Source organism: Bombina bombina, chromosome 4, assembly GCF_027579735.1.
Source record: "Bombina bombina isolate aBomBom1 chromosome 4, aBomBom1.pri, whole genome shotgun sequence".
In the NCBI taxonomy this organism is placed as follows: Eukaryota; Metazoa; Chordata; class Amphibia; order Anura; family Bombinatoridae; genus Bombina; species Bombina bombina.
In genome coordinates this window covers 335,716,548-335,743,761 of record NC_069502.1, presented here as the reverse complement: position 1 = coordinate 335,743,761, position 27,214 = coordinate 335,716,548, and the positions used below count along the sequence as shown (strand labels likewise).

The following is a 27,214-nucleotide window of genomic DNA, read 5'->3' as shown; positions in this document are numbered from 1 at the left end:
TAAAAACAGAATCACTGAGTTGGAAAAAGGATCACCCCCTCCTAAAATTACTTGTAAACTCAATCAGGTGTAGCTAATCACCTTCTCAACGGCACACACAAAGCCATTTGACCTTCAACTGTGATCAGCTGTGGGCATATTGATTAGCTCAGCATGAAAAACAGAATTTATGCTTACCTGATAAATTACTTTCTCCAACGGTGTGTCCGGTCCATGGCGTCATCCTTACTTGTGGGATATTCTCTTCCCCAACAGGAAATGGCAAAGAGTCCCAGCAAAGCTGGTCACATGATCCCTCCTAGGCTCCGCCCACCCCAGTCATTCGACCGACGTACAGGAGGAAATATATATAGGAGAAACCATATGATACCGTGGTGACTGTAGTTAGAGAAAATAATTCATCAGACCTGATTAAAAAACCAGGGCGGGCCGTGGACCGGACACACCGTTGGAGAAAGTAATTTATCAGGTAAGCATAAATTCTGTTTTCTCCAACATTGGTGTGTCCGGTCCACGGCGTCATCCTTACTTGTGGGAACCAATACCAAAGCTTTAGGACACGGATGAAGGGAGGGAGCAAATCAGGTCACCTAAATGGAAGGCACCACGGCTTGCAAAACCTTTCTCCCAAAAATACCGTGGTGACTGTAGTTAGAGAAAATAATTCATCAGACCTGATTAAAAAACCAGGGCGGGCCGTGGACCGGACACACCGTTGGAGAAAGTAATTTATCAGGTAAGCATAAATTCTGTTTTCTCCAACTTTGGTGTGTCCGGTCCACGGCGTCATCCTTACTTGTGGGAACCAATACCAAAGCTTTAGGACACGGATGAAGGGAGGGAGCAAATCAGGTCACCTAAATGGAAGGCACCACGGCTTGCAAAACCTTTCTCCCAAAAATAGCCTCCGAAGAAGCAAAAGTATCAAATTTGTAAAATTTGGCAAAAGTGTGCAGTGAAGACCAAGTCGCTGCCTTACATATCTGGTCAACAGAAGCCTCGTTCTTGAAGGCCCATGTGGAAGCCACAGCCCTAGTGGAGTGAGCTGTGATTCTTTCAGGAGGCTGCCGTCCGGCAGTCTCATAAGCCAATCGGATAATGCTTTTAAGCCAAAAGGAAAGAGAGGTAGAAGTCGCTTTTTGACCTCTCCTTTTACCAGAATAAACAACAAACAAGGAAGATGTTTGTCTGAAATCTTTAGTAGCCTCTAAATAGAATTTTAGAGCACGGACTACGTCCAAATTGTGTAACAAACGTTCCTTCTTTGAAACGGGATTCGGACACAAAGAAGGTACAACTATCTCCTGGTTAATATTTTTGTTGGAAACAACTTTCGGAAGAAAACCAGGCTTAGTACGCAAAACCACCTTATCTGCATGGAACACCAGATAGGGCGGAGAACACTGCAGAGCAGATAACTCTGAAACTCTTCTAGCAGAAGAAATTGCAACCAAAAACAAAACTTTCCAAGATAATAACTTAATATCTACGGAATGTAAGGGTTCAAACGGAACCCCTTGAAGAACTGAAAGAACTAGATTTAGACTCCAGGGAGGAGTCAAAGGTCTGTAAACAGGCTTGATCCTAACCAGAGCCTGAACAAATGCTTGAACATCTGGCACAGCTGCCAGTCTTTTGTGAAGTAAAACAGATAAAGCAGAGATCTGTCCCTTCAGAGAACTTGCAGATAATCCTTTCTCCAAACCTTCTTGTAGAAAGGATAGAATCTTAGGAATTTTTATCTTGTTCCATGGGAATCCTTTAGATTCACACCAACAGATATATTTTTTCCATATTTTATGGTAAATTTTTCTAGTTACAGGCTTTCTAGCCTGAATCAGAGTATCTATTACAGAATCTGAAAACCCACGCTTTGATAAAATCAAGCGTTCAATCTCCAAGCCGTCAGTTGGAGGGAAACCAGATTCGGATGTTCGAATGGACCCTGAACAAGAAGGTCCTGTCTCAAAGGTAGCTTCCATGGTGGAGCCGATGACATATTGACCAGGTCTGCATACCAAGTCCTGCGTGGCCACGCAGGAGCTATCAAGATCACCGAGGCCCTCTCCTGATTGATCCTGGCTACCAGCCTGGGGATGAGAGGAAACGGTGGGAATACATAAGCTAGGTTGAAGGTCCAAGGTGCTACTAGTGCATCTACTAGGGTCGCCTTGGGATCCCTGGATCTGGACCCGTAGCAAGGAACCTTGAAGTTCTGACGAGACGCCATCAGATCGATGTCTGGAATGCCCCATAATTGAGTTATTTGGGCAAAGATTTCCGGATGGAGTTCCCACTCCCCCGGATGGAATGTCTGACGACTCAGAAAATCCGCTTCCCAATTTTCCACTCCTGGGATGTGGATCGCAGACAAGTGGCAGGAGTGATCCTCCACCCATTGAATTATCTTGGTCACTTCTTTCATCGCCAGGGAAGTCCTTGTTCCCCCCTGATGATTGATATATGCAACGGTCGTCATGTTGTCTGACTGAAACCTTATGAATTTGGCCTTTGCTAGTTGAGGCCAAGCTCTGAGAGCATTGAATATCGCTCTCAGTTCCAGAATGTTTATCGGGAGAAGAGACTCTTCCCGAGACCATAGACCCTGAGCTTTCAGGGATTCCCAGACCGCGCCCCAGCCCACTAGGCTGGCGTCGGTCGTGACAATGACCCACTCTGGTCTGCGGAAGCTCATTCCCTGTGACAGATTGTCCAGGGTCAGCCACCAACGGAGTGAATCTCTGGTCTTTTGATCTACTTGAATCGTCGGAGACAAGTCTGTATAATCCCCATTCCACTGTCTGAGCATGCACAGTTGTAATGGTCTTAGATGAATTCGTGCAAAAGGAACTATGTCCATTGTTGCAACCATCAATCCTATTACTTCCATGCACTGCGCTATGGAAGGACGAGGAACAGAATGAAGTACTTGACAAGAGCTTAGAAGTTTTGATTTTCTGACCTCTGTCAGAAAAATCCTCATTTCTAAGGAATCTATTATTGTTCCCAAGAACGGGGACAGAGAACTTTTTTCTTTGTTCACCTTCCATCCGTGAGATCTGAGAAAGGCTAGGACGATGTCCGTATGAGCCCTTGCTTTTGACAGGGACGACGCTTGAATCAGGATGTCGTCCAAGTAAGGTACTACTGCAATGCCCCTTGGTCTTAGAACCGCTAGAAGGGACCCTAGTACCTTTGTAAAAATCCTTGGAGCAGTGGCTAATCCAAATGGAAGTGCCACAAACTGGTAATGCTTGTCCAGAAAAGCGAACCTTAGGAACTGATGATGTTCCTTGTGGATAGGAATATGTAGGTACGCATCCTTTAAATCCACGGTAGTCATAAATTGATTTTCCTGGATAGTAGGTAGGATCGTTCGAATAGTTTCCATTTTGAACGATGGTACCCTGAGAAATTTGTTTAGGATCTTTAGATCCAAAATTGGTCTGAATGTTCCCTCTTTTTTGGGAACTATGAACAGATTGGAATAAAATCCCATTCCTTGTTCTCTTATTGGAACTGGATGTATCACTCCCATCTTTAACAGGTCTTCTACACAATGTAAGAATGCCTGTCTCTTTATTTGGTTTGAAGATAATTGAGACCTGTGGAACCTTCCCCTTGGGGGTAGTTCCTTGAATTCCAGGAGATAACCTTGAGAAACTATTTCTAGCGCCCAAGGATCCTGAACATCTCTTGCCCAAGCCTGAGCAAAGAGAGAAAGTCTGCCCCCCACTAGATCCGGTCCCGGATCGGGGGCTATCCCTTCATGCTGTTTTGGTAGCAGTGGTAGGCTTCTTGGCCTGCTTACCCTTGTTCCAGCCTTGCATTGGTTTCCAGGCTGGTTTGGGTTGTGAAGTATTACCCTCTTGCTTAGAGGATACAGAATTAGAGACTGGTCCGTTTCTGCGAAAGGGACGAAAATTAGGCTTATTATTAGCCTTAAAAGACCTATCCTGTGGGAGGGCGTGGCCCTTTCCCCCAGTGATGTCTGAAATAATCTCTTTCAAATCAGGTCCAAATAATGTTTTACCTTTGAAAGGAATGTTAAGCAATTTTGTCTTGGAAGACACATCCGCTGACCAAGACTTTAGCCAAAGCACTCTGCGCGCCACGACAGCAAACCCTGAATTTTTCGCCGCTAATCTAGCTAATTGCAAAGCGGCATCTAAAACAAAAGAGTTAGCCAATTTAAGTGCTTGAACTCTGTCCATAACCTCCTCATACGAAGATTCTTTACTGAGCGATTTTTCTAGTTCCTCGAACCAGAAACACGCTGCCGTAGTGACAGGAACAATGCATGAAATTGGTTGTAGAAGGTAACCTTGCTGTACAAAAATCTTTTTAAGCAAACCCTCTAATTTCTTATCCATAGGATCTTTGAAAGCACAACTATCTTCGATAGGAATAGTAGTGCGTTTGTTTAGAGTAGAAACCGCCCCCTCGACCTTGGGGACTGTCTGCCATAAGTCCTTTCTGGGGTCGACTATAGGAAATAATTTCTTAAATATAGGGGGGGGAACAAAAGGTATGCCGGGCCTTTCCCACTCTTTATTTACTATGTCCGCCACCCGCTTGGGTATAGGAAAAGCGTTGGGGGGCACCGGAACCTCTAGGAACTTGTCCATCTTACATAATTTCTCTGGAATGACCAAATTGTCACAATCATCCAGAGTAGATAACACCTCCTTAAGCAGTGCGCGGAGATGTTCTAATTTAAATTTAAATGTCACAACATCAGGTTCAGCTTGATGAGAAATTTTTCCTGAATCTGAAATTTCTCCATCAGACAAAACCTCCCTTATGGCCCCTTGAGATTGGTGTGAGGGTATGTCAGAACAGTTATCATCAGCGTCCTCTTGCTCTTCAGTGTTTAAAACAGAGCAATCACGCTTTCTCTGATAAGTAGGCATTTTGGATAAAAGATTTGCTATGGAGTTATCCATTACAGCCGTTAATTGTTGCATGGTAATAAGTATTGGCGCACTAGATGTACTAGGGGCCTCCTGTGTGGGCATAACTGGTGGAGACACAGTAGGGGATGATGTAGTATCATGTTTACTCCCCTCATTTGAGGAATCATCTTGGGCAATATCATTATCTGTTGCAATACTGTCCTTACTTTGTTTGGACACTATGGCACAATTATCACATAAATTTAAATGGGGAGACACATTGGCTTTCATACATATAGAACATAGCTTATCTGATGGTACAGACATGTTAAACAGGCTTAAACTTGTCAACAAAGCACAAAAAACGTTTTAAAATAAAACCGTTACTGTCACTTTAAATTTCAAACTGAAAACACTTTATTACTGAATATGTGAAAAAGTATGAAGGAATTGTTCAAAATTCACCAATTTCACCACAGTGTCTTAAAGCATTAAAAGTATTGCACACCAAATTTCAGAGCTTTAACCCTTAAATTAACGGAACCGGAGCCGTTTTTACATTTAACCCCTATACAGTCCCAGAATGAGGCTCTGTCTATAACTAGAAAGGCCCCCATCTGAAAAAGGTGTCCAACACAGAGCCTGCCGTTTTTCTAAACATTCCCCAAGATTATAATACCAATAATTAGTTAGAATCTGCATAATATGCCTAGTAAAGCAATTGTTTTAGCCCAGAAAAATGTCTACCAGTTTTTAAGCCCTTTTTGAAGCCCTTTATTCTTTTATGTTTAACTAAGAAAATGGCTTACTGGTCCCCATGAGGGGAAATGACAGCCTTCCAGCATTACATGGTCTTGTTAGAAATATGGCTAGTCATACCTTAAGCAGAAAAGACTGCTAACTGTTTCCCCCAACTGAAGTTACTTCATCTCAACAGTCCTGTGTGGAAACAGCAATTGATTTCAGTTACTGTCTGCTAAAATCATCTTCCTCTTACAAACAGAAATCTTCATCCTTTTCTGTTTCAGAGTAAATAGTACATACCAGCACTATTTTAAAATAACAAACACTTGATAGAAGAATAAAACTACATTTAAACACCAAAAAACTCTTAACCATCTCCGTGGAGATGTTGCCTGTGCAACGGCAAAGAGAATGACTGGGGTGGGCGGAGCCTAGGAGGGATCATGTGACCAGCTTTGCTGGGACTCTTTGCCATTTCCTGTTGGGGAAGAGAATATCCCACAAGTAAGGATGACGCCGTGGACCGGACACACCAATGTTGGAGAAATAGCTTTCCTGGAACATCTCAGTCTCTTGTAGTGCAACTGAAGCTAACAATCAACTATGGGCAGCAAGGCACTGCTAAAAAGATCTCTGTTGTGGACAGGCACAAGTTAGGAGATGGATACAAGAAAATATCAAAGGCTTTATCAATGCCTAGAAGCACAGTGAATTATATTATTAAGAAGTGGAAGGTATTCGGTACAGCACAGACCCTCTCTGGATCAGGACGTTGTTCCAAATCGTATAAAAGAGCCAAGGGGAAACTGGTCAGAGAGGCTACCAAGAGGCCCACAGCAACTATGAAGCAGTTGCAGGAATGTATGACAAAGAGTGGTCATTGTGTGCATGTGACAAAAATATCACAAATGTGGCGTGTATGGGAGGGTTGCAAGAAAAAAGCCACTCCTCAAGGCAATATTTGGCCTCAACATCAAACAATATGTCTGGAGGAAATCCAAAACAGCTCACCATCCAAATACATAGGTGGTAATATCCTGTTATGGGGGTGTTTCTCTGCAGCAGGCACTAGAACACTTGTCAGGATAGAAGGAATAATGGATGGGGCAAAATACCGTCAAATTCTTTAGGAAAATCTGCTGCCCTCTGCCAGGAAGTTGTCAATGGGAAGGTTTACCTTCCAACATGACAATGACCCAAAGCATACAGCAAAAATGACCACACAGTGGTTGAAGGGGAAAAAGGGTGAATGTCCTTGCATGGCCTAGTCAGAGCCCAGACTTAAAACCCATTGAATATCTGTGGCATGACTTGAAGACTGCAGTCCACAAACAGTCACCATCAAATGTAATGGAACTGGAGCAGTTCTGCAAAGAAGAGTAGGCAAATATTGCACAGTGCAGATGTGCAAAGTTAGTAGAGACATATCCCAACAGACTAAAGGTTTAAAAAGACTAAAGGCTTAAAGCAAAAGGTGGTTCAACAAAATACTGACACAAGGGGGTGATCCTTTTTCGAACACAGTGATTCGGTTTTTGAATTGTCTTTATTTTTGTCTGACATGTTGGTGTTATATCTTTCACTTGGATGTTATAAGTTGCACTGAGTAATTACAACTGGATAAACAAAAACTGTGTCTGTCTTTATTTCAGGCTGCAAAGCAACAAAATGTGTTTATTTTCATGGGGGGAGATTCTTTTCAATACCCACTGTAAGTTACTAGAGTGTGCAGCCAATGACTATGTGGAATATAGCAGTGTTAAGTCTGGAGTCTGCACTTCGCCTTCTAAACAATTATCAGAGTTAAATTATTAAAGTATATTCTGAACTTTTTTTTACTTCACATAAACATTTTATAGTACAATTTCAAGGTCTTTAATAACATTTTAAGGGAAATATGGGGGAAGAGAAAGGATACAGCACAGAGAGTTAGAAAAAGTATTATACATTAATGGGAAAAGTACAGATTAAAACAAATAAATAAAGGGCATATGAAGCAACATCAATACCAAAGAAAACAACTTCACATCTACTTTTTAACAGTGAAATAAGAATAAAATGGCACAAACTAGCAATAAACTAGCAGATTCAGCATTATATGTAATTCAGTAAATCATACTAGTGGTTTCTTTTAACTCCCAGTGATGTAAAGACACGGGCCTAGATCACAATCTAACAGACAAACACTGAGCACCTATGCAAAAATGTAGCAGCAGCTCCAGTTTACAGTTAGCTATATGCAAATCTGCAAAATAGTAGTGAGGGGACCGGGTCATGTATAATGTCTAATAGTAACAAGGGACTGGGTTTATTAATGATCTGGGGGCTGGGTCAGATTTGGTTAGATTTTATTGCCGGGGGCAACACGCTTGCAAGTTGTTGTTTTTTTTTTTTCAAATTTCCTTTATTGTTGATAGTAAAGTAAATACAGAACAATCTCAAATAAAAAAAAACATAGTATAAAACAGTGAGTACAAGCTGGACATCATAATTCTATTACAGTTTGTCTTTTCCATTGAAAACATAAAACACTTGTTCAGTGGGATGCCAAGTAGTCTTCCCTAAGGAATCTCATATTACCATATATAGTTGTCATGATTGACCATAATGGTACCTCTCTAGAGACAGTAGATGTGTAATATGTTCTTTCCATTCAGATACTGTAGGGACCCGCTGTTTCTTCCACAATCGTGGTATCAGTTGTTTAGCCCCATTTATCATAACATTTACTAATTTTAATCTCAGTTTACATTTCAGTTTAGGGGGGAAATTAAACAGAAAAAACAGTGGATCCATCCCCATCTTATAGGATATACACTTTTCTATTTCTTTATCAATGTCCATCCAAAATTTCCGGATGTACGGACATTTCCACCATATGTGGGACATAGATCCTACTTCACCACATCCTCTCCAGCATACATTCTCTACGTTAGCATATATTTTTGAGAGCCTAAGTGGGGTTAGATACCATCTGTACAATAATTTCACATTCATTTCAGTAATAGATATCGAGGGAGAAGTCCTTCCCATATTTATAAAGATTTTCTCCCATTCACTAGGTGAGATTTCTCTCTGTAATTCAGTTTCCCATGTCTTACAGTAGGCTGGTAGTGATCTAGAGTGGTAGGTTATTAATAAGCGGTATAACAGTGATAGACCACCTCTAGTAGGGAATTGTGAGAGACATGTGCTCTCAAACAAAGTAGGGGGTCTAAGTAATTTGGGTTTCTGAGGGTTGCTAAAGATAAAATGTGACAGTTGTTGTCTACTGTACCAATCATTTGCTAAAAGGAGAGTCAATTCTAGTACTTCCTCCTCTGACTTTAACTTGCCTTCACGTACAAGTGTGTAAATAGGGATAAGTGAGTTAACAGTGAATGAGGACTCCTTCGTAGGTTGACGACCTATAGGAATCTCAGGGTTATTGAGTATCGGTGTGAGTGGAGAGGGATTTGTGGAGATGCCCGTGTTCTTATTAATGGTATTGTCCCATACTTTTAATGTCTCTGTCACAATACAGGGAGGTGCTTTGCTAATATCTCTGTGTATCTTAGTGGTCCAGCAAATCCCACCTAGGTTAGGGCTGTTAGCTAACTGTTGCTCCAACCTGACCCATTCCTTATGTTCCCCATGTTTACACCAGTCTATAACTCGGGTAAGAATAGCTGCTTGTCTGTAATAAGTTAGGTTAGGAACGCTTAGTCCACCATTTTTCCTATTTCGATACATAATCTTTTTGGCTATTCGTGGCCTTTTATTTTGCCAAATATATGAATTAAACATGGCTTGCAGGGTATTCAGGTATGATTGTGGGACTGGGATGGGGAGTGTTTGAAATTTATAAAGAATTTTTGGTAAACTAGTCATTTTAAGTGCTTCCATCCTTCCCATCCAGGATAAACTTTTATTTTCCCAACTATTTAATTCTTGTTGGAATTCTCCCAAGAGATGTTGGAAATTTTGTTGGAACAAAAGCTGCTGATTAGGTGATATCTGAATCCCTAAGTATTTTATAGATGAGTTTTGTATGTGATAGTGATATTCTTGTGCTATTTCTTGCATGTCTGTTTCAGGGGTGTGTATTCCTAACATTTCTGATTTTGTGGGGTTGATTTTGAACCCAGAGAATTTACTATATATATCCAACTCGGCTCTTAATGATGCTATGGATTGTAAAGGGGATGTAAGTGATAATATGAGGTCATCGGCCTATAATGCCTGTTTGTATTGAGTATTTTGTACCGTAATACCTTTTATATTCGGGTTATGTCTAATCGCTGCTGCAAGGGTTTCAATTGTCAGCACAAATAAAATGGGCGACAGCGGACATCCCTGTCTGGTTCCGTTATTAATCCAGATCTTGTTGGAAAGGGAGTCATTTAATTTAATTTTAGCTGTGGGGGCGTTATATAGTGTAAATATTTTGTTTATAAAGCTTTCACTCATACCAAATCTTATCAATGTACTTTTTAGGAAGGACCAGTTTAGCCGGTCAAAGGCCTTTTCTGCATCCATGGCCAAAAAAACAGCTGGGATGTTACGTGTTTGTGCATATTCCATCAGATTCAAAATTTTAATGGTATTGTCTCTCGCCTCTCTATGGGGGATAAAGCCTACTTGATTTGTGTGTATAAGTTTCGGGAGAATTTTATTTAGTCGTTGGGCTAGAATCTTTGCATATAATTTTACGTCCACATTTAAAAGGGAAATGAGGTTCATCTGAGGGCTTCCCTGGCTTTGGAACTACTGTTATGTGGGCTTCTAGCATGTTTGGAGGAAATGGGCTGTGGACATTAACTTTGTTAAACATCTCTAATAGGTGGGGGATTAGCAATGGGGCAAGAGTTTTATAGTATGAGACGAAGAAGCCATCTGGGCCAGGGCTTTTCCCTGCATTGAGATCATAAATCGCCGCCTTCACCTCTTCCGGGGTGAACGGGGCATCTAAGTCTGCTACTTGATCTTCGTCTAGAATAGGTAGCAGGATTTCCCTCAAATAGTTTTGTAGGTCTGGAACCTCCATGGGCCTATCTATGGTATCAGAGATATTATAGAGCTGTGTATAGTACTGCTCGAATTGTGTGAGAATATCTTTAGTAGAGTGGACCTTTTTGTTTTTAGCTGTTTTTATTTCATGTACAAAAGATTTAAATTTTTTAAGTTTAAGAGCCCTCGCTAGAAGTTTGCCTGCTCTATTGCCTTCATAGAAAAAGCGTTGCTTAAATTTCGAAGCGGTGGCTGCATGTTCCTGTAATAGTAAGTCATGAAGGGCCTTTCTAATGTTTTGGAGTGACAGTTGTACGGATTGGTCCTCCTGGTTTTGTCTATGTTTATGTTCTAAAACCGAAAGTTTCGAGGAAAGGTCTAGATATTTCTGTCTTGCTATTTTTTTAAATTGTGCTTTTCTTTTAATGAATTCTCCTCTCATGAAACACTTGTGCGCTTCCCAAACTGTAATAGGGTCCATATCATCAGTTGAATTAAAAGTAAAATATTCTTGCAGTGTTTCTTGTGTTTTAGTTAATTGTATGTCTCCTCTTAGTAAGGAGTCATCCATTTTCCATATATACGGGGCAACTGGGCTATGGGGCCATGAAATGTCAAAGAATACTGCTGAGTGGTCTGACCACACTGTGTGCATGATCCCTGCTTTCTTAATGTGTTCCAGACCTATCTGGTTAGTAAGCAGGTAGTCAAGACGGCTATATGTCCTATTTGGAGAAGAGAAAAAAGTGTATTCCCTCTTGTCCGGGTTGTGTAATCTCCAGGTGTCATACAGATTATAATCACGCATCAGTTTCCACAAATGTTTAAGTGTACGCCTAGATGTGCTGGGGTTCGGGTTGGAGCTGTCTACTTCTGGATGAATAGGTATGTTAAGGTCCACCCCAATAAAAACTAGCCCTTTAGCAATGTCCAGTATAAGTCAAATTGTCTTTTTGTAAAAGGGTAGTTGAAGGGTATTGGGCGCATAGACATTAATTAAGGTTACTGGCCTACCATATAGCAGTCCAAAAAACCCTAAAAAACGGCCTTCAGTGTCATTATGTGTTTGAATATGATGAAAGGGGATAGATTTGTGCAACAGAATGCTCACTCCGCATTTCTTTGAAATGCCAGAACTATGGAAATGCCTATTGTACCGTGAGCTCATATAACGTGGTTCATGTGAACATTTAAAGTGCGTCTCTTGCAGAAATAGGATATCACCTTTTCTTTTATAGAAATCTGACATGGCTACAGATCTTTTAATTGGAGAGTTTAAACTCCTAACGTTTTGTGTAATAAATTTAAGTGTTCTATTTGGGGCAGTCATTGGCAATTAAACTAATCGATTGCACTGAAAAGTGTCTCATATAACATCCAGCACTGAACAATATTATTCTTCTGTTATAACGTTCAATTTGTGATTTATACAAACTTTGTAGAAAATTCACATTCAAACGAAAATAAAAACAAAAATACAACACACATATCTCAAACAAATACAATGAATCAGCGTCTCTCCTATCTCCGGAGAGAAGCCATTGGACCATAGTGATCCAAATTCAAAAGGGGATCAGGCTAGATTAGAACAATTTGCAGTGTATCTTATTACTTAATCATATAGAACTAGGGGCTGTCTCACCCCATACTCTATTTATTTTTATTTTTTTCCCCCTTTTCCCCCTCCCTCTCTTAACCTTTCACCATAACTTTTCCATATCTAAATGTAAGGTAGATGCCTATATATTCTATACTAGGTAAAATACCAAACCCCTTAACATTCAAACTTTCAATGTTACCCACTTCTGTGGGAGAGAGTAGTAACATTGCAATGTAAATTTTTGAGTCTCAAGCATATAAACTATTAAAGTCAAAACTATACTTTACGGGATTGTTACTCTTCATCAACAGGAAAGGTTGATTCAAATCTCCAGGGTTTTTTCTCAGAATTTTAAATTCCTTCAACTGCAGTGGAATTAATTGCCTTCCTCTTTTCTGGTGGGGCACCTGAGTTAGTGGATTTTTTGATAGGCCTTGTTGGTACTGGTGACCATTTTTCAGGTTGTTGCCTTTTCTCCTGTCTCCTGGAAGGGTGTGGTTGGGTATCAGACGGTGGAAAATCCGGTGGATCAAGATTTAGGCCCCTGCAAAATTCTGGAACATCTGATATTTTCCTGCACACCAATCTTCTGGTATCATGTAGCACATATAGGTGGAAGGGGAATCCCCACCTGTACAGGATTTTTTTGTCACGCAGAAGCTTTGTCAAAGGTGCCAATTCCCGTCTTCTTTGTAGGGTCCTAGGAGCCAAGTCTGTGTAGAATTGTAACACTGTACCCCTGAACCTCACTGGTTGATGTTTTCGTGATAAGGTGAGAATTTCTTCCTTTTCCAAGTAATTTTTAACTTTCATTATAACGTCCCTGGGGGTGCAGTATCTGGAGGCTTTGGTCTCAATGCCCTGTGGGCCCTGACCCATTGTATGTCCACCGCCTGCTGTGATCCCTTCAAGTGAGCAAACAGAGATCCAAAGTAGGTATAAAAGTCTTTAGGGAGGACTGATTCGGGAATGCCTCTAATGCAGAGGTTCTTCCGCCGACCTCTGTTCTCGAGGTCCTCGAGCTTGTCATTAAGATCTTCAATAATAGATGCCTGAGAGGACACTTGGTCTTGTATAACAGAAATCTCCTCCTTAACAATATCTGATTGATCCTCTATAGCCTCGACCCTAAAGCGCAGAGTATGAATGTCTTGTTTAATTTCTGCCATTTCTTCTCTCATACATGTCCTCACGATATCCGCTATATCTTGTTTGGACGGCAGAGAAGAGAGCAAGGAGAGGGGTATTTGTGTAGAGATATCTTGATCTTGGGAGTTTTCGTCATCCACAGGGGAAACAGGTGACGAAGGTTCTCTTATTGATTTTGATAGAGATTGTCTCTTATTGTCTGGTGTAGAAAAAAAAGAGCTCATTGAATGTTCTCTCCCTATTGTTTTCAGCTGTTTATTAGGCTTGGTATTTTTCTTTGCGGCCATAATGACCTTATTTATTTGTCACAGTTCAGTAGTAAGTTACAGGAGGAGGGTCAAATTTTAATACTGTGTCAGAGCGAGCTAAGTTAATAAAAAGAAAAGAAAGAAAAATGTCTTCTTTCCACACTCTGTTCTCCTTCCCCTTTATTTTCTTTTAACACAGTCCCTTTTCAGCTCTCCTATGAAATGGAATTATCTGAGATGGTATAGGGATCCCTGCAAGTTAAATCTCTCTGGGAGGGAAGAAGAGATTAAGTCTTGGAAGTCAGACTCCACTATGCGATATTTGGCAGCCCGCTCTTTATTCATATAGTAAGAAAAAACTTTTGCTGCGTGTGTCTGAGCGGAGCCATTATGTGTCCTTTCCTATGTTGCCATAAAAGTGATCCATGGCAAAAGTTATGTAAAGTGCAGGACTTACGATTAAGGCGGCCTGTTAACTAGTGAGCGCGGCAGTTATTTATGCAGATGCCGCAGGGATCATACCTCGTGGGGTTGCGACGTGCTCACCGGGTGTGTTCGTGATGCCGGGCCTCCTTTTGTACCGCTCCTCAGTGTTCCACAATAGTGTGTAGCCAAACTGCTACCGCAATTTGTCCCTGGGTAGTCAAGCAATCATCTCCTCAACAATATAGACGTTTAGAGACACTGCTGTCTAAAATTATATACTTTGAAAGTGCCTGCTATTCCGGAGCTCTGGATTTATGCAGCCATCTTAGCTGCGGCCAAACTCCGCCCTCCTTGCAAGTGGTTTTTATTGCAATAAGGGCAATATCTTCACTGACAAGCATTTCATTCTAATAATCTATATTTGCTGTTGTATGGCTAGCTGATATCACACATAACTGTTCTGATTAGGCCCAGATAAAAATGAGGAAACACAAAGGCCTAGATTACAAGTGGCGTGCAAATGATTGTGCTCGTCTTTTCGCGATTGTTTGCACACAGGTTAAACTGCACTCAAATTACAAGTTGAGTGCAATTGCCTAAGCACAATAGCGATTTACACCAGAATCATTACCTCAGAGATGTGGTTAACTATTTCGCGAAATTAAGTTGCACAAAACACATCAAAAATTCATTACAAACTACACTTACACTCATAATAACACTGTCTAATAAAATTTATTGCACACAAAAGTCATTCATTTTGTTGCTTTTCATTCCATCTTGGAATGGTTTAACCTATTTTATTGTTTTCCTTCTTGTTTCTCGGTTCTTCTTATTGGTTGACTTTATTTCACTTGCTGAGTTAGAGCATTGTATTGTTTTTTTCTTCACAGGTGTTCCCCCTGGACTCTTTTGTGTGCTGGACTAATCTTTTTTTTTAGCTGTACTCCACACCGAGGTTAGGTTCTGTACTCTGTGCTTGTCTTGTATAGCTGGCAGTCTTGATAAACGCCTTATTGGGTCTGAAACGCGTAGACCGTGTACTGGTAAGCCTATTTCTGATCTCTTCTGCAGTTCTATTACTGTTTGCAATATTTGTTTTTATTCTTTCCACAGGAGGATATCGAAAATAAATATAAACATTTTATAACATCCGTTGGGAGTCCACCTATCAACAGGAGCTCACTGTTCCTATTCACAGTTGCAAGGAGCATTATTGCTGTTACCCTCATATTCTACACATTTTTTGCACATTTTGTACTATCACGCAATTTTCTAAAGATCACTCTCAAAATGTCTTTTTTCATCTGAAGCACTAGGATTGTTTTATTAACATTGTATTGACATTTATATCATTTTTACCACTTGCCTTTATTTTCTTTTGGATTTTATTGCATATTGGATTTTACCTGACTTTTTTGACTTTGTATTGGACTTATTTTTCACCCCACTGTTATCTTATTTGATCTTATATGATTTGATTTTAACGATTCACTTTTTTGCACATTAAATCATCACTTGGGATTTTTTTACAACATCTTCACCGCATTTTTTACAACATTTTTTCACTATTTTTATATCATTTTTGCACCACTATTAATAGTGTGTACTGTACATTGTATATCACTCAGCACCCATTTCTTTAGGTCCTATTGTCATAGTTCCTCTGTTATACGGCCTACAAGTCACCTCTTTGGGGTCTAGCAGACCTTTTGCTGCTATTCCCTAGCGAGTGTCACTGCCTAAGTATCTATTATCATCAAGTATCTATTATCATCAAGTTTTTATGTATTTGTTATTGTTATTTTTATGAATGTGTTGTTTTTAGTTTTGACTTTACCATCTAATGATTTATTGTATATTGGTATTTTAATGCGCTGGATCCATGCTGTATGAATAAATAATTTTTTATCTGTATCCATTTGTTCATCTCCTTTGCCTCCGCTGGTAAGGCGCCTGAGGTCATTACTTATTACTATTGTTTATGATATCTATTGGTGGTTACTAGGCACACACCGCTCCTCAGGTTTCAAGTTAGGCGCTACCCTCTGATCATTTACACCTGTATAGCTGTTCACCTAGTGGGTATGAGCGCTTCCCTATATTTTTGTTTTATTATATATATATACATATATGTGTGTGTCTACATATGTATTTATGTGTTTATATGTGTATATATGTCTAAATATATATGTACATATATATATATATATATACACAGTATATATATATATATATATATATAATGCTCAAAAAACAAAGGCCTAGATTTGGAGTTCGGCGGTAGCCGTCAAAACCAGCGTTAGAGGCTCCTAACGCTGGTTTTGGCCGCCCGCTGGTATTTGGAGTCAGTGATTAAAGGGTCTAACGCTCACTTTTCAGCCGCGACTTTTCCATACCGCAGATCCCCCTACGCCATTTGCGTATCCTATCTTTTCAATGGGATCTTTCTAACGCCGGTATTTAGAGTCGTTTCTGAAGTGAGCGTTAGAACTCTAACGACAAAATTCCAGCCGCCTGAAAATAGCAGGAGTTAAGAGCTTTCTGGCTAACGCCGGTTCATAAAGCTCTTAACTACTGTGCCCTAAAGTACACTAACACCCATAAACTACCTATGTACCCCTAAACCGAGCTCCCCCCACATCGCCGCCACTCGATTAAAATTTTTAACCCCTAATCTGCCGACCGCCACCTACGTTATCCTTATGTACCCCTAATCTGCTGCCCCTAACCCCGCCAACCCCTGTATTACATTTATTAACCCCTAACCTGCCCCCCACAACGTCGCCGCCAGCTACTTAAAATAATTAACCCCTAATCTTCCGACCGCAAAGCGCCGCCACCTACGTTATCCCTATGTACCCCTAATCTGCTACCCCTAACACCGCCGACCCCTATATTATATTTATTAACCCCTAAGCTGCCCCCCTCAACGTCGCCGACACCTGCCTACACTTATTAACCCCTAATCTGCCGAGCGGACCTGAGCGCTACTATAATAAAGTTATTAACCCCTAACCCGCCTCACTAACCCTATAATAAATAGTATTAACCCCCTAATCTGCCCTCCCTAACATCGCCGACACCTACCTTCAATTATTAACCCCTAATCTTCCGAGCGGAGCTCACCGCTATTCTAATAAATGTATTAACCCCTAACGCTAAGTCTAACCCTAACACTAACACCCCCCTAAGTTAAATATAATTTACATCTAACGAAATAAATGAACTCTTATTAAATAAATGATTCCTATTTAAAGCTAAATACTTACCTGTAAAATAAATCCTAATATAGCTACAATATAAATTATAATTACATTGTAGCTATTTTAGGATTAATATTTATTTTACAGGCAACTTTGTAATTATTTTAACCAGGTACAATAGCTATTAAATAGTTAAGAACTATTTAATAGTTACCTAGTTAAAATAATAACAAATTTACCTGTAAAATAAATCCTAACCTAAGATATAATTAAACCTAACACTACCCTATCAATAAATTAATTAAATAAACTACCTACAATTGCCTACAATTAACCTAACACTACACTATCAATAAATAAATTAAATACAATTGCTACAAATAACTACAATTACATAAACTAACTAAAGTACAAAAAATAAAAAAGAACTAAGTTACAAAAAATAAAAAAATATTTACAAACATAAGAAAAATATTACAACAATTTTAAACTAATTACACCTACTCTAAGCCCCCTAATAAAATAACAAAGCCCCCCAAAATAAAAAATTCCCTACCCTATTCTAAATTAAAAAAGTTACAAGCTCTTTTACCTTACCAGCCCTGAACAGGGCCCTTTGCGGAGCATGCCCCAAGAATTTCAGCCAATCAGATTGAGCTAGCATTCTATTGGCTGATCGGAACAGCCAATAGAATGCGAGCTCAATCTGATTGGCTGATTGGATCAGCCAATCGGATTGAACTTGATTCTGATTGGCTGATTCCATCAGCCAATCAGAAAATTCCTACCTTAATTCCGACTGGCTGATAGAATCCTATCAGCCAATCGGAATTCGAGGGACGCCATCTTGGATGACGTCCCTTAAAGGAACCGTCATTAGTCGGGAGACAACGGAAGAAGAGGATGGATCCGCGTCGCCTGCTTCAAGATGGACCCGCTCCGCACCGGATGGAAGAAGATCGAAGATGCCGCTTGGAGAAGATGTTTGCCGGTCCGGATGTCCTCTTCTTGCCGGATAGGAGGAAGACTTTGGAGCCTCTTCTGGACCTCTTCAGCACCGGATGATGGATCGCCAACCCCCGCTTGGGTTGGATGAAGATGTTGGAGCCAGGACGGATCGGTGAACCTGGTATGGTGAAGACAAGGTAGGAAGATCTTCAGGGGCTTAGTGTTAGGTTTATTTAAGGGGGGTTTGGGTTAGATTAGGGGTATGTGGGTGGTGGGTTGTAATGTTGGGGGGGGGGGGGGGGTATTGTATTTATTATTTTACAGGCAAAAGAGCTGAAATTATTGGGGCATGCCCCGCAAAGGGCCCTGTTCAGGGCTGGTAAGGTAAAAGAGCTTGTAACTTTTTTAATTTAGAATAGGGTAGGGAATTTTTTATTTTGGGGGGGCTTTGTTATTTTATTAGGGGGCTTAGAGTAGGTGTAATTAGTTTAAAATTGTTGTAATATTTTTCTTATGTTTGTAAATATTTTTTTATTTTTTGTAACTTAGTTCTTTTTTATTTTTTGTACTTTAGCTAGTTTATTTAATTGTATTTATTTGTAGCAATTGTGTTTAATTAATTTATTGATAGTGTAGTGTTAGGTTAATTGTAGGTAATTGTAGGTAGTTTATTTAATTATTTTATTGATAGGGTAGTGTTAGGTTTAATTATATCTTAGGTTAGGATTTATTTTACAGGTAAATTTGTTATTATTTTAACTAGGTAACTATTAAATAGTTCTTAACTATTTAATAGCTATTGTACCTGGTTAAAATAATTACAAAGTTACCTGTAAAATAAATATTAATCCTAAAATAGCTACAATGTAATTATAATTTATATTGTAGCTATATTAGGATTTATTTTACAGGTAAGTATTTAGCTTTAAATAGGAATCATTTATTTAATAAGAATTCATTTATTTCGTTAGATTTAAATTATATTTAACTTAGGGGGGTGTTAGTGTTAGGGTTAGACTTAGCTTTAGGGGTTAATACATTTATTAGAATAGCGGTGAGCTCCGCTCGGAAGATTAGGGGTTAATAATTGAAGGTAGGTGTCGGCGATGTTAGGGAGGGCAGATTAGGGGTTAATACTATTTATGATAGGGTTAGTGAGGCGGATTAGGGGTTAATAACTTCATTATAGTAGCGCTCAGGTCCGCTCGGCAGATTAGGAGTTAATAAGTGTAGGCAGGTGTCGGCGACGTTGAGGGGGGCAGATTAGGGGTTAATAAATATAATATAGGGGTCGGCGATGTTAGGGCAGCAGATTAGGGGTACATAGGGATAACGTAGGTTGCGGCGGTTTACGGAGCGGCAGATTAGGGGTTAAAAAAAATATGCAGGGGTCAGCGATAGCGGGGGCGGCAGATTAGGGGTTAATAAGTGTAAGGGTAGGGGTGTTTAGACTCGGGGTACATGTTAGAGTGTTAGGTGCAGACGTAGGAAGTGTTTCCCCATAGACAACAATGGGGCTGCGTTAGGAGCTGAACGCTGCTTTTTTGCAGGTGTTAGGTTTTTTTTCAGCTCAAACAGCCCCATTGTTTCCTATGGGAGAATCGTGCACGAGCACGTTTTTGAGGCCGGCCGCGTCCGTAAGCAACTCTGGTATCGAGAGTTGCATTTGCGGTAAAAATGCTCTACGCTCCTTTTTTGGAGCCTAACGCAGCATTTGTTTGAACTCTCGATACCAGAGTTAATTTTATGGTGCGGCCAGAAAAAAGCCTGCGGAGCGTTAACAGCCCTTTTACCGCCAAACTCCAAATCTAGGCCAAAGTATTGCAGTATGCAGTGATACCTTTTTTATTGGACTAACATAATATTTCAAAGACAAGCTTTCGAGAGTTTTCCTCTCTTCCTCAGGTCTAAAGCAATACTGATCAATCTGATATAGATACACATCACATACAACAAATGGAAAGGAGGGAGGGGGGTGAGAGGGGTGTCATAAAAAGCAGAGAATGTGTCTGAAGGAGAAAATAGCTGAGAATAGCCAGAAAGAGTAAATTAACAGAGGAGAGTAAATAGGCAAGATGAGAGGAAAAACAAAACTTGTAATCTGACCCAAAATATGGTGCTGAAAGTGGGGAAGATTGATAAAAGCAATTGACAGCTGGGAAATTACACTTATCTCTATTAAAGGCTGTCTGTCTGATACGGTAAGCCCAGCAGGGCCGGGGTAAGTCCATATTGGATCTATAAAATACATTGAGCATTTACACAACCAATATTGTATTCGCTGCCCAATATTTCCAACCACAAAGTTGCTGGATGTTGAAGGATAGACACATGGAACTTTTTAGGATTGTGCATCACAAAGACACTAGTTATTTTTACCTTTGCACTTTTATTAAGAATCTCATTTTAAAGAAATATTCCACCAGTGGATAGGTATTAACCTTTTATTCATTGATTCATCTATGTATTTAACATTTATATTCATATTGGTTTGTGTTATTTTAGAGTGTGTGAGTGGTTATAGCCGCAGATAAAAACATGTAGAGTAGTTGTGACTGTGTAGTGGCAGAATTGTGTTACACAAGTTAATGGGAAATAAACTTGCAAAAAAATGGTCTGATATGTTACAGTATTTTATTATTGTACTTTTGCTTCCATATGTGTTTTGGGGTTAAACACAGAGTTAAAGTCAGCTCTGGAGCAGCAGTGCACTATTGGGCCTAGCTTAACATATCTGGTGAGTAAATGATAAGAGACATATGTTTGTAACCACCTACCAGCAGCGAGCTCTCAGAAGTACATTGCTGTTCCTGAGCATATCTAGGAATGCTTTTTAACAAAGCACACATTGTGAATGAAGTAAATGTTATAACAGATGCAATACGGTTTCTGAAGGCTGAGGTGAGCTCCTGGAGGGATCAGCATGAGTAATAGGGATGAGTCAGGCTAACAAAGTAACAAGCATTCAGGTTGTTATGAAACAACGTGACTTCTGATGTTTATTAAATGCAATAATAATAAAAGAGTTGTTATTACCCATTGCCGGTTAAGGTAGATTTTATTGCACATTTTTTAAAAATTAGTTTTGGAAACTGACAACTCCTTCATTTTGCCATCCTGCCATGCCCACACACTTGTAATCATCTCTAATTTATTGAGTTTTGCACAACACACCTCATAAAACCGTAGACTCTTGGTTTTGGCAATGGTAAACAAGCCCTCGGTGCAAGCTTCTGCAAATCTATCAAGTGACAGATCATAAAAAAAAAATCATGTGGGTGTGAGAATTATTATTTCCATATTGATGATAATGTGACCATTAAAATCTGAAAGCATTTAAATTATTGCTATTAATAATATTCATTTCTTATCCCATAATGATGGATTTGTCTAAAGTGTTTGAAGAACAGATTTCATTAGCAAATCAAAAAATGTGCATGTGGCAGAAAGCCAGGAATAATATAGATCATTTGGACACCAGATGAAATCACGTTCAGCGTCTGTTTCTGATAGACATACTTATCTCCATTTTCTCCTTGGAAACCTTCCTAGTATTTAAAAATACACTATGGGCTAGATTGCAAGTGGAGCGCTAAATTATCGCACGCCCGCAAATGGGCAAGTGGCTGGTTATCCGATCTCTAGATATTTTTTTTAAAGTAACCCAAGGACCCTCAAAATAGAGGGGCATTGTAGTTTTTTATTTTTAATAAAATGCAGCCTTTTTTTTTTTTTAATAAAAAACAACTGCACTAGGCAGTTTTGGTGTCTAAAGTTGGTGGGAGTGGAGTGTTAGAAAAGAACTGTGTGTTACCAGTAAAAATATATGTATATGCGTATATGCATATAAAGGTTTGTGTTAATATGTGTATATACATATATATTTATATTTGTTGTCATCACTGCGCTACTTACCATTCAAGCTCGCATTCGCATTGCTGGGTAGCATTATGCTCACGACAGTGTGCTTCCAGAGGCTCCAATGGGAGTCTCGTTCTGATACCGTCTGTGACAGAATCAGAACGAGGCTCCCATTGGAGCCTATGGAAGCACACTCTCGTGAGTGTAATGCTACCCAGCAATGCGAACGTGAGCTCGTGTTCGCATTGCTGTTAACTTGTAATACCAGCACACATTAACGTGCGCTATTACAAAGTGGAGTGCTAATATCTCTTTCTTGAAAGCGATATTTAGAGATCCACTTGTAATCTGGCCCTATGTGTGCTTTATTTAATTATGATCAGAAAAACTTATTTTAGCTTTTATTTCATGCATAATAATCTTATGTGTGATTTTATATGAAATACAAATGGCTTAATTAAAGGCCTATGGAAGTGATGCTTTGTTGAACTATAAAGGTTTAGTTCAATAGATATTTAAATACTTAATAAATTGATCTGTCTCTCTTACTGTAGCTCCCTGTCTATATAACAAAGATAATATATATAATAAAGAATTTAGATTCCATGACATAGATAGAGCATGTATATTTAAAGGGACACTGAACCCAAATTTTTTTCTTTCGTGATTCAGATAGAGCATGAAATTTTAAGCAACTTTCTATTTTACTTCTATTATCAATTTTTCTTCGTTCTCTTGCTATCTTTATTTGAAAATGAAGGCTTCTAAGCTTTTTTTTGTTTAGGACTCTGGACAGCACTTTTTTATTGGTGAATGAATTTATCCACCAATCAGCAAGAACAGCCCAGGTTGTTCACCAAAAATGGGCCTGCATCTAAACTTACATTCTTGTATTTCAAATAAAGATACCAAGATAATGAAGAAAATTTGATAATAGGAGTAAATTAGAAAGTTGCTTAAAATGTCATGCTCTATCTGAATCATGAAAGAAAAAATTTGTCCCTTTAAACAACTTTCCATTTTACTTCTATTTTCACATTTTGCTTATTTCTCTTGTAATCCACTGTTGAAGAGTAAATCTAGGTAGGCTCATTAGAGCTCTATGGTACCATTGTATGTAGAAGTGTAATAAATTGTTGCAATTAGTTCTGCCGCCATAGAGTACTAATAACACTAGAAGACTCCTGAATGGAAACTACCTATATTTACTTTTTAACAAAGGATACCAAAGAACAAAGCAAATTTAATAATGGAAGCCAATTGGGAAGTTGTTTAAAACGGTATGTTCCGCCCAAATTATGAACGGTTAATTTTGACTTTACTGTCCCTTTACGTTTGCTGGACTGTTCATAGTTGAACCATGTTTTTCAGGTACTTGTAATCTTTGGACGGTGCAAACAAATTCCTTTAAAATGTGAAGCTAAATTTACAACTGTCTATTTGTTATTTTATAGGTACAACAATGCATCAAGTTTAGTTTCTTGTAAACAAACAAAACAATCTATAGCACGTAACTAGTGCCCTGTCTTCCTGCATTCTTCCAACAAAGGACCAATTTTACTGAAGGTGCAGGATTATGCACCTAGATATAAAGACATATAAGAAAAGAACAAAACTATTTGCACTCCACAAAAAGTAAACACAATGTTCCGTCTTCATAAAATAATATTGTGTACTACCAAAAAATTCCAATCACAGGAACACTCAAAACAAATCAAAGGGGTTAGTATAACTAAAACATACACATTTCATGTCTACACTATACTTTCTTTCCTTTCTGTTGCATATATGTTCATAAATAAATGTGCAAAAAAGAAAGAAGATAATTGAAGAATTAGGATTAATGTCTACATAGGCGAAGAATATTCCCAGAAAGTGGAAACCAGCAATGTCCATTCTATACAGGAATGCATGTGAAGACCAGAGCTCACTGCCCAGCTCCCAGCAAAGTGTAACAAAACAATATGTTTATAAGGTTATACTACCCGAAAAATTGCTTTCTATTTTGGATATGTTACCTTAAAAACATTTTTCATTTCTGGAGTGCTGTGGACATATTGTTTTGTTACACAGGCGAAGACCCATTTAGGCCCTACCCCACCCCGGACAAAATTATATACCTTGTGATTATTGCTTCCTAAGAAAATGTTTTAGTGATGTGTTAAGCAGCTATAGATAACTATTTTATCTATAATAGGGAAAACAGATTTCCGTTATCACTTTAAATTATTTACTGTTAATATGATTTATAATAATTATAATAGCTATAATGGTTCATTTCTGCATAACACGACATATCAAAGTGGTGGCTCTTCACAACATAGTAAAGCAATGGTGACACTGCATAATGAATCAAAAAGTTGTGACAATATATAAAACAAACGAACCTGGAAGAAGGATGACCTCTTTTCTATTTTCACAATTATATCTAGACTGATACTACCATGTCTAACAGCACAAGGACAAATTCTCAATCAGGGAACCTGTCCACCTTTGATCGCCACTTGGCAAAATTTAAGATGCAGAAAAGCTTTGCTGTTCAACCCTGTCTCCTGCTCTTGGGCAACCAATTGTGTGAGAGCAGGGCCTGTCATTCGCACAGAACATGCAAGTTTGGGGTGTGTTCTCTGCCACCTAGGATATGAATCAGAGACTGATCATTACATTTTGTGATTGTAGACTCACTCACATGCAAGCCTGAACTGAAAGTTCTCAGAAGCTGCAAATGCATTTTGATAAATATCCTACTAACAGACTTTTGTTGTTTCTTCAAGAGCATGGTTGGAAACAGAGAAGGCTAAAGTTACTCCCAGCTTTGTGTAATCTTCGGCCAGTTCCTTCTCTTTCTGTGAAGCTTTGTTTGCTTTGTCAGTGGTGCAGGCATCTAAGTTGGCTCAAAATATTCTTTTGGATGCCAATACAAGACAATGTATTTCTTGGTGGATTAATCAATGGTCTATATTAATCGGGCATTATTTGTCAATCCAAATTGGACTGTGATCTCGACAAATGCTAGTCTCTCGGGTTGGAGTGCAGTCTGGAGAACTTAGATAGCACTGGGAGTTTGGTTACTTCGGGAGGTGAAGTTGCCTATAAATCTTATGAAACAGCATTTTTTAGGGCCCTTCAGCTTTGGCCTCTCCTGAAAAGCGACCATGTTCTCATAGTATACAGTGTGCTTATCTGGAAGGATACTGCCCATTCTACCAGATTAGTTGCTACTTCATGTACCTTTAAGAATAAGGACTTTTTAAAAATGTAATTAAACATTGAAATGAGGTAATGTGCATTTCAATTTGGAGATTTATGTTTTTTTAAAAAGGCAGTAAATATGAATAAAATAATGAGTAGCATTACCACAATAAGGTATACAATGATGTGTTAAAGAGTGATTTCTCGACTAATAGTACTGAGGAGTCACAATATACCTTGTTTAAAGGGACATTAAACACCTCAAGATATTAATTTAAATGGTTTATCCCCTTAACGACCGACGACGTACAGGGTATGTCCTACAAAAAACTGTCGTTAACGACCAAGGACGTACCCTGTACGTCCTCCAGTAATCTGAGCTGGAAGCGATCGAGATAGTTTCCAGCCTCTCTAACAGTATTGCAGCGATGCCTCGATGTCCAGGCATCCTGCAATACTGTTCCCAGCTGCCGGGACCTGGATTGATCACTCACCATGAGTGATCACTTCCTGTTTTTGCTCCACATGGAGCCCGGCAGTCTAGCAGAGCATCGGAAACGATCGGAAAGGCTTCCGATGCTCTGTGCCGAGTGCCTTGGTGGGTCGAGGCACTTAGTAAGTAATAATATTTTAAAAAATAAATAAAAATATATATATAATTTCATATAAAAGCCCCATATAGCCCCCCTCCCCCATGAGGCTTCAAAGATGGCGATGCCCAGTGCATCATGGGGCTTCTGGGGGTGTCCCTAGCCTGGCTCATCATAGGGGCAGGCTAGGGTCATCCAATCTGAGCTCGCCACAATAAAAAAAATGATAATAAAATATTTGATTTGTCTGATCATGTCAATATTTGTAAATATGGATGTTGCAGGATTTAGCCCCCAACAGTTTCTGGAGGTGTTTCTGGGCGATAATGTATTGGGGAATATTGTCGCCCAAACTAATTTATATGCTCATCAGTTGCTGCAAAGCCGGACTCATATTTGGCAAAGCAGCAATGGGCCCCCATCGATGTGCCAGAATTTAAAAATTAAGAAACCCTCCATTCACTCCTACTGGAGCAGTTGCCCCATCTGCTCTACCCCCATTTTCTCCCAATGTATGCCGAGGAAGAGGTATGAAATGATTCTACATTTCATGCACTTCAGCGACAATAGCCTGTGCCCCCCTAGGGAGCATTCCCAATTTGACAGACTGTATAACATCCGCCCCCTGATTACCCACTTTGCTGCCAGGTTTGCAGAGGCATATACACCTGGAAGGAATATATGCGTGGATGAATCGCTGATGAAGTATAACGGAAGGCTGGGATTCAAGCAGTATATTGCTTTCAAGCGCTCCAGGTATCTGGTAAAGGTGTATAAGCTCTGTGAGAGCGAGACTGGGTATACTTTCCAGGTGTATGAGGGAAAGGATAGCCACCTTGACCCTCCAAGTTGCCCAGAACATATGGGGACTACTAGCAAGATTGTCTGTTACTTAATATTACCTCTGATGAACAAAGGGTCCCACTTGTATTTAGATAATTTCTATACAAGTGTCCTTTTGTTCAAGCTATTGTATTGCTTTGATACAGTAGCTTGTGGTCCAATTAAAAAGAACCTTGCAGGTTTCCCAGGACAACTTGCAAGCACCCGGCTACGAAGGAGGGAGACCTTGGCTCTGCGCCAAGAGGAGCTGTTGGCAGTTAAGTGCAAAGACAAGAAGGATGTATACCTTCTTACCACCATCCACATAGAGAGGACTGTGGAGGTCTCTATACATGGCCGAGCTGAGAGCTAAATAAAGCCAGTGTGCATCAAGGCTTATAACCGGCATATAGGTGGGGTTGATCTGGCAGACCAGCTGCTGCAGCCCTACCTAATTATGCGGAAGACATGGGCCTGGTACAAAAAGGTTGCAATTTACTTAAAGGGACATTATACACTCATTTTTTCTTTGCATAAATGTTTT

General features: G+C 39.5%; 1 protein-coding gene across 1 annotated transcript in view; it reads right to left on the bottom strand.

The window, feature by feature from the left end:
• Window positions 1-23,623: 23,623 nt before the first annotated feature.
• Window positions 23,624-27,214, bottom strand: part of LEKR1 (leucine, glutamate and lysine rich 1) — a 166,974-nt gene continuing 163,383 nt past the window's right edge. Inside the window, exon 4 of the mRNA XM_053711788.1 lies at window positions 23,624-23,648. Within this exon, the coding sequence (XP_053567763.1) occupies window positions 23,624-23,648 (25 nt within the window). The remainder of the gene's footprint in view (window positions 23,649-27,214) is intronic.